Below are 12,614 nucleotides of genomic sequence, written 5' to 3'. Positions count from 1 at the left end.
AGAATAGCACTTAGTGCAGAATTTCCCTGGCACCTAAATTTGAGTGCCATTACTGAATCTAGCCCTAGGTGGAAAGTGCTACTGTAGAACAAGGGCGTGCCGCCTAACTTTAACTTTGTGGATAGTTGGCATTCAGCAGCTGTCCTAAATTGAACTGAATAGCTATCCAAATAGTGCCTAAATATCGCTGCTATTCATACAGCTAGTGAAAGTGACCGCTCAATACTATCTTTTGCACCACTGCTTCTGTGGATTGTGCCACTGAATATACATATTAGTTTAAATGCAGTAGTCTGAGTTTAAAAAACTACTGACCACAATGTTTGAATATTGACCCATTAGCTTCTAACGTTATGCATATATGGAATTGTATCATTGCACTACCAGACTTAGAGGTCTCATTTAATACCAGATTAAAACCGAAAGAAGGAAATAGTGCCATAGCTTCCAAAATACTGATTATAGTAATATTGCCCCTAGTGGTGATCAATTTCACATCCAAATAAGCTGCGAGCCACTACAGGTTGTATTTTACTTGACAATATTCAGCTGAATATTTATCTTTCTTTTATTTATGTGTTTAGAATCCTGGACAAAATGTGTTTTTACTCCGCACATGCACAGGTAATACTGGAAAATGGTGCTGTAATGCCACAGAGTATGAGTTGAGGAATTTTGCACAAACGTATACGTAGCATTTATTTCTAACTGTGAAAAAAGAATCATGTACTGCATGGAAAGGAGACAATTCATATAGTACGCTTAAAAATTCCTTGATAACAGTATAATGAATCAAATTTTATTTTAATTTCCTTAATTTTCATAATAAAACTGCAGGGCATAATTTGAAAAATTGAGGATCATAGGTTAGTTCTGTTCTCCATATTTTATCTGCTGGTATAAGTTGGTATAAATAAACAGAACTTGAAACCAGTAGAAAATATGATATTGTCCCCCTTTAAATGTGTCTTACAAAATATGAGTTACACAGTACTCCATTGGAAAGGTGGCTAAACAGACATCTCTAGAATTTAAATAAAAAATAACACTTTTATTTGCAGAGTATAAAGTCTTGGGGTATCAGCTGTCAAGTTAACATCTTCCTCAGGCTCAATTTTTGTTTGGCAGCGGTGCCCTTGATTACAATTCAAGCCTGGCAAAAGGATAATGTCTTGCTCTGTCTGTTGGCAACAAAGATACCACATTCCCTGTATCCAAATCACTTTTCCTCTTCTGCTGCATCCCAGTGGCCAGCAAGTCGATGACTGATGGCAAAATCTTTCAAAGGCGGCTTAGTATTAGTTTTCTCTTCCAAGAATTAAAAAAGGCAAAAACAGTTAAATTTAAAAAAAAAACAGAAAAATAAAATGTAAAATCTTTCAACATTGTTGAGTTTGCAGCAGGAATTCTGTTTATATCATTGTTCTTTCTGTTTTCCTCTTAACCTCAAAAGCACATGTGAAGATGTACAGTTTTCACTTTCTCCCTCAAACTCTTATCTGCCTGTAACAGGTACAAAGAGGGTGACATGCTAAGTAAGTCTCAAGAATGAATTCACAAATATTCTTTTGCTTTGCTTATGTGCTTGTCTGTGCCAACACAGCAAGAAGAACTTGAGTACATAATTGTTTGGTAAAAAAAACCCAAAAAACAAAAAGAAAAAGTTATCACTTCAATTTTTTACACAAGTTATCACAGTATATAGGCCATTTAGCTCTGGACAATAGAGTTTCATATCTGTAAATGGTGCATTCGCCATACTTCAGAACATTGGCATTCCAAAACCCTGCAAGACACATTAAGACCAGTTAATAGTAAATATATGAACATTACTTTAGGTTTATTCTTTGTATAAAGTCTGTGGTTGTCAAACTTTCTGAAAGTGAGCTTCCTCGGGACCAGACTATGTTAACACTGATTGCTAATTTTATTTTACCCTCTATAGTCATTCAATTTTCCTAAAACACATGAAGGATTTAAGCACTAAAGCACAGTATGTTGCATATACATATATCAAAATGTTGGTCTTACAGTGACCATAACACATTACTGCATCCATGTCCACAGAACCTTCTTCATGTAACTGTTTTGGCATTTTGAGGAAATTTTCTACTGCTTTTATTTAGTCATTATTTTTTCTGACAAAAATAGTCAAAGTTGATTTATTTTCTCGTAGAACAAATGAAAAGCTATTTCAGTCAACACTCGGAGTAGCCCCAGCACCATTTTGCTAGCTTTTCTTTTAGACTGCCTCTTCCCTGCTCATATCTGTTTGGAGGACTGTTTTGGGGTGAGTTTTGCAAATGGGTGGAAGAGGGGAAAAGCAGCAGACCTAGATATTCAAATGCAGGGTCATGTCTAGGCACCGGCACTAAATATCCACATATATGCTACCTGCCAGCACTTCTTGATCGATATTCAGCTGGGTCCACAAAACTACCACCAGGGATTGGCGGGGTGCCATTTTACACACAGAACCAGAAAGGGTGGGAACTGAGAGGGGCTGCTCCTGCCCCTTCCCATGAGATGATCAGGTAAGTCCCAGGGGTTCCTGCAGGGTCGGAGTGACATCAGGGTGATATGGCAGTTGGGCCAAGGAAATGGATGGGTGGTCTTAGGTGAGGTGGAATCAGTCTGTGGGAGTAAGGGGGATCATAACCAGGATGGATCGGACTGGAAGGGTTGGCAGTTAGGTGGGGCAATCACATGGGGGGGGGGGGGGTCTCAAATGAAAGGGGATTGGACTGTGAGGGTAAAGGGGGATTGGAGCGATGGGATCGGCTCTGTAACCTGGCAAGCTGTAGTTATATGGGTGCTGGCTGATAATCAGTGATGATACCTGCGTAACTTAAGCAACCAAAATTAGGGCACTCTTTGTGCAGTCCTATAGGTCACTTAGCTATGCAGGCACCAACACTGAATATTGCTGATATCTGCATAACTACTGGCTCCTCCCTTAGGCTACCACTCACTGCTTGGCTTCAGAATGGGCAGAGCCAATATTCAGAGGCACTGCCCAGTTAAGTGCTACTGAATACTGGTGGTTGGCTCACTGAGCACTTTTTTTTCATATTTTTATTAAAGGTTTTTTCAAAAAATAATATACAAAAGCAAACACAAAATCAAACAATATCAACAATCCATGGCAAATAAGCATAGATAAAGATAAAAACAACATTATCTTTCCATGACAATACCTTTACACAAATAACACAAAACATAAGGTTAATTAGTGCTATGAGGTCCCTGACAAAATAGGTCAAAGTGAGCCCAAGTGTTTAGGACAGATTTAACCCTGTGATGTTTATGGGCCAGAATTGTTTCATATTTTCTTATCACACAGACATAACTCCAGGAATTCCAGGAACAACATGTATAAAATGTTTGTACGTTTGGGAAGCTTGCCAGGTGCCCTTGGCCTGGATTGGCCGCTGTTGTGGACAGGATGCTGGGCTCGATGGACCCTTGGTCTTTTCCCAGTATGGCATTACTTATGTACTTATGTACTTATTCATTGTAATTGAGATTCACATTATTTTTACTACTACTACTACTACTATTTAGCATTTCTATAGCGCTACAAGGCGTACGCAGCGCTGCACAAACATAGAAGAAAGACAGTCCCTGCTCAAAGAGCTTAAAATCTAATAGACAAAAAATAAAGTAAGCAAATCAAATCAATTAATGTGTACAGGAAGGAGGAGAGGAGGGTAGGTGGAGGCGAGTGGTTACAAGTGGTTATGAGTCAAAAGCAATGTTAAAGAGGTGGGCTTTCAGTCTAGATTTAAAGGTGGCCAAGGATGGAGCAAGATGTAGGGGCTCAGGAAGTTTATTCCAGGCGTAGGGTGCAGCGAGACAGAAGGCGCGAAGTCTGGAGTTGGCAGTAGTGGAGAAGGGAACAGATAAGAAGGATTTATCCCCATGGAGCGGAGTGCACGGGAAGGGGTGTAGGGAAGGACGAATGTGGAGAGATACTGGGGAGCAGCAGAGTGAGTACATTTATAGGTTAGTAGAAGAAGTTTGAACAGGATGCAAAAACGGATAGGGAGCCAGTGAAGCGACTTGAGGAGAGGGGTAGTATGAGTAAAGCAACCCTGGCGGAAGACGAGACGGGCAGCAGAGTTTTGAACCGATTGGAGAGGGGAGAGGTGACTAAGTGGGAGGCCAGTAAGAAGCAGATTGCAGTAGTCTAAACGAGAGGTGACAAGGGTGTGGATGAGGGTTTTGGTAGGGTGCTCGGAAAGAAAGGGGCGGATTTTGTAAAGAAAGAAACGACAGGTCTTGGCGATCTGCTGGATATGAGCAGAGAAGGAGAGAGAAAGAGATGACCCCAAGGTTTTGAGCTGAGGAGACAGGGAGAATGAGAGAGCCATCAACAGAAATAGAAAACGGGGGGAGTGGGGAGGTGGGTTTGAGGGGGAAAAATGAGAAGCTCGGTTTTGGTCATGTTTAATTTCAGGTGGCGTTGAGACATCTAGACAGCAATGTCAGACAAGCACGCTGAAACTTTGGTTTGGATGCAAGGTGAGATATCGGGGTATAAAGGTAGATTTGGGAGTCATCAGCATAGAGATGGTAGGAAAAGCCATGGGATGAGATTAATGAACCAAGGGAAGAAGTGTAGATAGAAAAGAGGAGGGGACCAAGAACAGAACCCTGAGGTACGCCGACAGGCAGAAGGATAGAAGTAGAAGAGGATCCACCAGAGTGAACACTGAAGGTGCGGAGGGAGAGGTAGGAAGAGAGCCAGGAAAGGACAGAGCCCTGGAATCCAAGTGAGGACAGGGTATCGAGGAGTATGCTGTGATCGACAGTGTCAAAAGCAGCGGAAAGATCAAGAAGAATGAGGATGGAATAGAGACCTCTGGATTTAGCCAGTAATAGGTCTTTGGAGACTTTAGTAAGCGCAGTTTCGGTTCAGTGGCGAGGGCGAAAACCAGATTGTAGTGGGTCAAGAATAGCATGTGAGGAGAGAAAATCAAGGCAGCGGTGGTGAACAGCACGCTCAAGTAATTTGGAGAGAAAAGGGAGGAGGGAGATGGGTCGGTAATTAGAGGGACAAGTAGGGTCAAGTGAAGGCTTCTTAAGGAGAGGTGTGACCACAGCATGTTTATGTTTCAACAGTTTTTATTGATGGTTCAGCATGTTATACATGAATATACATTTCGATGTAAAATTGTGTAAATAACATAACATACTTATATGAAGAAATCATTAATTTCTATTATCTAGGTTTCCCCCCCCCCCCCCACATTTTCTCCCCCCCCCCAAACCTTTGTGCCTGTGAACATAATATTTATATCTTTGTTGTTACATGAACTTCTAAATAAAATACTGAATTCAAATAATAACTCTTGTTGTGTATTGCTGATTATTAACCTATCCTGATCTACAGAAACAGCAGATCACATATATGTCCGCTTAATATTGCAGCAATAACCTCTTGTATACCAGGGTTAAAGATAGTGCAAAACAACCATCTAAGTTATGCTTTAGAAACTTTTCTCCCCCCTATGCCCCCCACCCCTTTCCCTTCCCTTCTCAAGTTGGTATACTTTATTAACTTTATTAACTTCAAGATGACCTGAGCCTCAATCATCTAAAACCTTCCCTGAAACGAGAATTAACCGTGATATATATTGAAACTCATTAAACAAATATCAGGTAGGATCCTGATAAACAGGGCCCTATCCAGCCTTTAATCTACCTAACCAAATCTCTTTTCCTTATTCCCCCAAATTCCCCCCCTCCCCTCCCTTCCCCTCCCTGCGCATTGCTTATTGTCAAATTCTCTTTACTGGTCCCAGGGAAGTCTATTCAAGATATGGCTTCTCGCCTTAGGTGATATAGTGTTTATATATGCCCCCCATATTGCTAGAAACCTCCGCTGCCTTCCCGGTGACAGTCCCGCCCCTCTAGACTCCCATGTCAGCAGTTCCTGGAGTCTATTCCTCCAGTGCCAAAAGGAGGGTGGGCAATCATCAGTCCAGTGTAGTAAGATGCATTTTTTCCCCAAAATGCAGGCCTTGCTAAGAAACAATTTCTCTCCCCTCGTGGTTCCCATCCAGAGTCTAGGCATACTGAATATAGCTCTTTCAAATGTTATACACCACAGCATGTTTAAAGGCAGTAGGGACAGTTGCAGTGGAAAGTGAGAGGTTGAGAATGTGACAGATAAAAGGAATAAAAGAGCAGGTGAGATGGCATTAAGAGGGTGGGTGGGAATGGGATCAGAGGAACAGGTGGTACATTTTGAGGAAGAAAGGAGAAGTGTTGTTTCCTCTATAGTAACTTCAGGAAAGGAGGAAAAGGAATGAGGGGAAGGAGAGAGAGGGGAACGGACTAGTGGAGGGAGAGGTGGCGAGGTAGAGAATTCATGGTTTATCTTTTGAACCTTGTCGTGAAAGAATTCAGCAAGGGTCTGCATGTGGAAACAATTTTAACTGGGCAGGAGTCTCTCCTGCTCGGTAAGAAGAAATTAGATCTTACCTGCTAATTTACTTTCCTTTAGTCGCTCCAGACCATGCCCTACGAGTGAGTATATATCCTCCTATTAGCAGATGGAGAGTCTGAGACAAACTATGAAGTGCTTACACTTGGTGCTGTGGAGCTCTGCACCCTTCAGTATGGAACAACAGATCACCCTATAGAGCTCCATGGGGAACTGGAACAACCAGAACCAAAACAGGAGCTGCCCAACACCATCACAGAGGAATCGTCCTGTAGAACAGAACTCATCCTGCACCTGTATATAGTAAAAACTGAAATAACCATTTGACACCCAAGAAGCCATCCAGCTTCCATCTCCTGCTATTCTTCCAGCAGTCTGCAGGGTGAACAGGAAGATGTCCTATACGGAATGCAGTGAAAATCAAGGAGGAGTAGAGAGTGAAACAGGACTCGAAAGCTGGGAGAATACAAGTACAAGTACAAACTCTTTATTAGGCACTAGAGTGAAAAACCAGACACAGGCCTGTGTTTCGGCAGAAGGCCACCAGTTTCAGGGGTCACGAGACTGGATGAAGTCACTGGTCTATGTATGGTACACCTGTGAATGGTATATATTGTACAACACTGCCAAGCTGTGTGGAATCCCACCAAAAATGGCAGTGTTCAAAATGCCATCATCACATGACACAGGACCTTGTTGGGTCTTTCACTGTGGTGCCTAATAAAAGAGTTTGTACTTGTATTCTCCCGGCTTGTAAGTCATGTGTGACACTCTACTCTTCCAGTGGTGAAATCCCGCATTGGCAACCTACAAGAAAAACAGCAGCCTCTAAGTAAGGAGCCTTTCCTGCCCGATTAAATTATTTTAAATACTAGGCCCTTTGAATGTTTGTGAGATGTGACAAATTAATCTTTAAGAGTAAGTACAGCCATACAAATAGGCAAGGGAAACCTATAAAACTTACCGAATCATCTTCTATTATAGCTGCTGAATCAAAAAAGTCTGGCCTCAGTTCGGCCCGCTCTCGTCTGTTCCTTGAAGGGGGCTGGGAAAGAACATTCAGAGAATTATATTCCAAGACTGACAAGCAGATGCTATCTCTGGCATCAACATCAATATGTTCTGCAACTGTATAAACTTTTTTTAAATTCTCTTTTATTGTCAAGCATTGTATACATGTATACAGAAAGCAACAATACTCACATCTATTGTATTTTTTTTTTTGCAATCTGTTTATTTAAATCCAGAACAATTTACACAATGCAAGACAGAACCCTAACCGACATAAGCTGGATAAAGTTTTACATATGTGTCTATCTACAATACCCCTTACTCCCCCCTAACATCTCTTCCTTCCATCCCCCCCCCCCCCCCCCCCCCCATACCCTCCCTCTACCCCACCCAAACCTCCTCAAACCCTTGAAACCTAACAATTCAAGATTTTACTTCTGGCTACTGGAGTGAGAGTATCCCAAAATGGAGACCAGGATTTACAGAATATATCACCTCTCTTAGAGGCTAGGTCACTGATTCCCCTCTTTTCTAATGAACAGCACTGAATCATGGCCATTCTCCAATGTGCCACTCTTGGACCTTCGGCCTCCAACCACAGTTGCAGAATGGTATGCTTTGCCTTTAAGGTGGTACATTTCAAAAATGTTTTGTACCCTGGTGGTATCGGCTGCTGCATCTTGAAGATGTCAAACAATAAATCCGGAGCTGGACTCCATTTGCAGGACCACATTTGTGAGACACGTATACACAGCGACTTCCAAAAAGCTTGAATTCGCAGGCACCTCCAGTACACGGTGCCGGGGAAAATGGTAGAGGCTATTATTAAAAACAAAATTACAGAGCACATCCGAGGACAAGGATTACTGAGACCGAGTCAGCACGGCTTTTGTGTGGGGAAATCTTGCCTGACCAATTTACTTCAATTCTTTGAAGGAGTAAACAAACATGTGGACAAAGGGGAGCCGGTTGATATTGTGTATCTGGATTTTCAAAAGGAGTTTGACAAGGTACCTCATGAAAGGCTACAGAGGAAATTGGAGGGTCATGGGATAGGAGGAAATGTCCTATTGTGGATTAAAAACTGGTTGAAGGATAGGAAACAGAGAGTGGGGTTAAATGGGCAGTATTCACAATGGAGAAGGGTAGTTAGTGGGGTTCCTCAAGGGTCAGTGCTAGGACCGCTGCTTTTTAATATATTTATAAATGATTTAGAGATGGGAGTAACTAGCGAGGTAATTAAATTTGCTGATGACACAAAGTTATTTAAAGTCGTTAACTTGCGAGAGGATTGTGAAAAATTACAGAAGGACCTTACGAGACTGGACGGCTAAAAGGCAGATGACATTTAATGTGAGCAAGTGCGAGGTGATGCATGTGGGAAAAAAGAACCCGAATTATAGCTACGTCATGCAAGGTTCCACGTTAGGAGTTACAGACCAAGAAAGGGATCTGGGTGTCGTCGCTGATAATACACTGAAACTTTCTGCTCAGTGTGCTGCTGCGGCTAGGAAAGCGAATAGAATGTTGGGTATTATTAGGAAAGGTATGGAGAACAGATGTGAGGATGTTATAATGCCATTGTATCGCTCCATGGTGCGACCACACCTTGAGTATTGTGTTCAATTCTGGTTGCCGTATCTCAAGAAAGATATAGCAGAACTGGAAAAGGTGCAGTGAAGGGCGACAAAAATGATAGCAGGGATGGGATGACTTCCCTATGAAGAAAGACTAAGGAGGCTAGGGCTTTTCAGCTTGGAGAAGAGACGGCTGAGGGGAGACATGATAGAGGTATATAAAATAATGAGTGGAGTGGAAGTCACACCGATACTGAGGAATTCACTTCCACAGGACTGAAAGGAAGATCAAATCTCATTTTAGTATGCCTTGAAAACTTGGCTTTTTAAACAGGCTTTTGGGTGAAGAAGACAGAGCTGAAATGGACCAATTTTATCCTTGCATTTTATTGTGTTGGTGATGTATATGTATGACTGGATTGTTTTAATGTGTTTTTTTATAGGTTTGTGTTATATAATAACATAGTATATGACTGCACAGTCAATCCAGTCTGCTCAACAAGATAAACTCATACTTTATCCTGATCTGTTTCCACCATGATCAGGGCACAGACCATAGAAGTCTGCCCAACACTGACGTATCTGTCCAGGAATGGATCAGTGCAGACTGTAGAAGTCTGCCCAACACTAGCTTTGCTTCTCAATTACTGGTGTTGCCATCTAATTACCGCTAAGCTTGTGTGGTTTCCACACATTTTTGAATTTCGTTATCGTTTTCATGCACTCCAGGCATCTACCTCCCTTCTCCTGAGTTAGTCCCCCTGTAACCTCAATTCATGTCCTCTAGTTTTACCACCTTTTCGTTTCTAGAAAAGGTTTGCTTTTAGATTAACACCTTTCAAATATTTTAATGTCTGTATCATATCATCCGTGCCTCCTTTCCTCCAAAGTATAGGGCATCAATACCTCCTTTCTTCTACTGGTTATACCTCCCACTATGCACCCCAGCATCCTTACAGCTGTGGCCATCACCTTGGACATTGTTTTGTCATCTTGTGATCCTCAGACACCATCATGCCAAGGTCCCTCACCAAGCTGTGCTTATCAGTCTCTCTCTTCCTATCTGGTGCATCTCCTTTCGACTTCTGCACTCCAATTACATCACTCTGCACTTGTTCACGTTAAATTTTAACTGCCAGAACTTTGACCATTCTTCTAATTTTTGGCTCTCTCTTCTCATGATTTCTACTCCCTCCAAGGTATCCACTCTATTGGCTATCTTTGTGTCATCCGCAAAAAGGCAAACTTTTCTTTCTAACCCTTTATCAATGTCTCTCACAAATATATTAAACAGAATCGGCCCAGGCACCGACCCTTAAGGCACTCCATTTTTTACCTTCCTTTCCTCTGAGCAAATTCCATTTACCACCACCCTCTGTCACCTATCAACCAGTTTCCATTCCAGTTCACTACTTTGTGTCCTACTCAGCTTATTCATGAGTATTCTGTGAGGAACCATATTAAAGGCTTTGCTAAAATCCAAGTAGATTAAGTCTAGTGCATGTCCTTTATCCAGTTCTTTGCTCACCCAGTCAAAGAAATCAATCAGTCGTTTGATAGGATTTTCCTTTGGTAAAGCCATGTTACCTTGGATCCTGCAACTTGGTGGATTCTAGAAAGTTAACTATCTTTTCCTTCAGCAGCAACTCCAATATCTTTCCTAACACCACCATGAGGCTTACTGGCCTATAGTTTCCCACTTCTGTGAAAAAGGACCACATCTGCTTATCTCCAATCCCGCAGAACTTCTCCTGTCTCTAAAGATCTATTAAACAAATCCTTAAGAGGTCCCAAAAGGATTTCTTTGAGCTCCCTCAATATCCTGGGATGTATCCCATCCAGCCCCATAGCTTTGTCCACTTTCAGATTTTGTTTATAAACACTTTCTTCTGTGAATGGTGCAATATCCACTCCATTCCCAACTGCAGTCCTTCTCCAGGATTTTCTCAGAATCTTTCAGTCTTACAATTCCATTCCTAGCATTCTCCGTTCCCCAATGTATCTGAAAAAGATCTTCCTCTCTTTACATCTTTAGTCATTTTTTTTCTGCCTGTGTTTTTGCTAGCCATATTTCCCCCCTTCACTTCTTTGAGTTTAATCTGATAATCTTTTCCGTGATCCTCTTTTGCTTTCTTCTGTATTTCTTAAATGCAGCTTCCTTTGCCCTTATTTTTTCAGTCACTTGTTTGGAGAACCGTATAGGCTTCCTATTTTTCTTGATTACTTTCCTTGTATAAAGATCTGTTGTATTTACCGCAGCTTTCAGCTTGGACCGCTGCCCTTCCACTTCTCCTATGCATACCCATACCATCAGCTCCTTCTTCAGGTATTTCCCCATTTTACCAAAATCAGAATGTCTGAAATTCAGAACTTTGAGTTTTGTGTGTCTGCACTTTGCTTTCACTCTTATATCAAACCATATCATGTGATGATCAATATTGCCTAGGTGGGCACCCATCCCGGACATGGGAGCACTAGATCCAGTGTCACCCCTTCCCTTGTGGGTTCCAACACCATTTATCTGAAACAAGCACTTTGACAGGCATCCATGATCTCTCTGCTCCTTTCCGATTCTGCAGACGGGACATTCCAAACCACATCAGGCAAGCTGAAATCTCCCAGCAAGTGTGCCTCCCCTTTCATTCCAAGTTTATGTTTAAATCTTTTTTTATTAACAATAACACAACACAGTTACACAGTATCATCACAATAACCCAACTGAATAGCTTTACCTACTGATGAGAGTCCATATACATTTTACCTTTTCTCCCGTCCTGAAACCCTTCCCTCCCTTCCCCCACCCCCAACAACTCTTCTCTATCCATAGAATATCTGCAACTTCTACCTAAACTTAAATTACAAGTTCAATAGGTGGCTCCTGGCTGCTGGGTTAAGTGTCATCCAGAAGGGGGCCCAGCATTGCTGAAACTGCTTCCCCTTCATCGTGTCTAGGTTTGGAACTCCCATCCTTTCCACCCGCATTAGCCACAGCATTCTGCCTCTCCACTGCTGCTTTGTGGGTGATGCGGCCGATATCCATTCAGATAATATGACCTGCTTGGATTCTAGATTATAACCGCTTTAGTCACAAATTCTGTAAATCCTTTTGGACAAGGTTTACGTAAGTTGGGATGGCCAAACAATAATGCCACCTCCGGATTCCAGGTCGAGCCCCATATCTTCGAAACTTCTGTTGTTAAAGATCTCCAGAACTTCTTCACCATTGCACGTCCAGAACATGTGGCCTAACGTTGCTCCCGCCACATCACATTTTGGGCAAGACCCCCAAGGGGACACCCCCATATGGAAGGCTCGCCTAGGGGCTATGTATAGGTGTGCTGCAAATTTATATTGCATCTCCCAATGGCTCGACGCCTTTGTCTTACATCTTATGGACAGAATATGCGCCTTATTTGTGACACTGGTATATCTGCAGCTAGTTCCACATTCCACTGACTAGCCAACTTAGCATAGTCCAACTCCGACGCGGCGTCTTTTATGTGCCTTTGATGAAATGTAAGCAGTACCTCCTGATGCGCTGCCAGGGCGAAGGCATCCGCTAATTCTTCTTGCAC

General features: G+C 42.2%; 1 protein-coding gene across 1 annotated transcript in view; it reads right to left on the bottom strand.

The window, feature by feature from the left end:
- Positions 1–1,349: 1,349 nt before the first annotated feature.
- Positions 1,350–12,614, bottom strand: part of STAG1 (stromal antigen 1) — a 1,758,022-nt gene continuing 1,746,757 nt past the window's right edge. Inside the window, 2 exon segments of the mRNA XM_030215628.1 lie at positions 1,350–1,786; positions 7,416–7,496. Of these exon segments, the coding sequence (XP_030071488.1) occupies positions 1,763–1,786; positions 7,416–7,496 (105 nt within the window). The 3' untranslated portion in view covers positions 1,350–1,762.

This window comes from Microcaecilia unicolor, chromosome 10, assembly GCF_901765095.1.
Source record: "Microcaecilia unicolor chromosome 10, aMicUni1.1, whole genome shotgun sequence".
In the NCBI taxonomy this organism is placed as follows: Eukaryota; Metazoa; Chordata; class Amphibia; order Gymnophiona; family Siphonopidae; genus Microcaecilia; species Microcaecilia unicolor.
The sequence above is the reverse complement of the archived record's forward strand: the minus strand, read 5'-3'. Positions and strand labels throughout refer to the sequence as shown.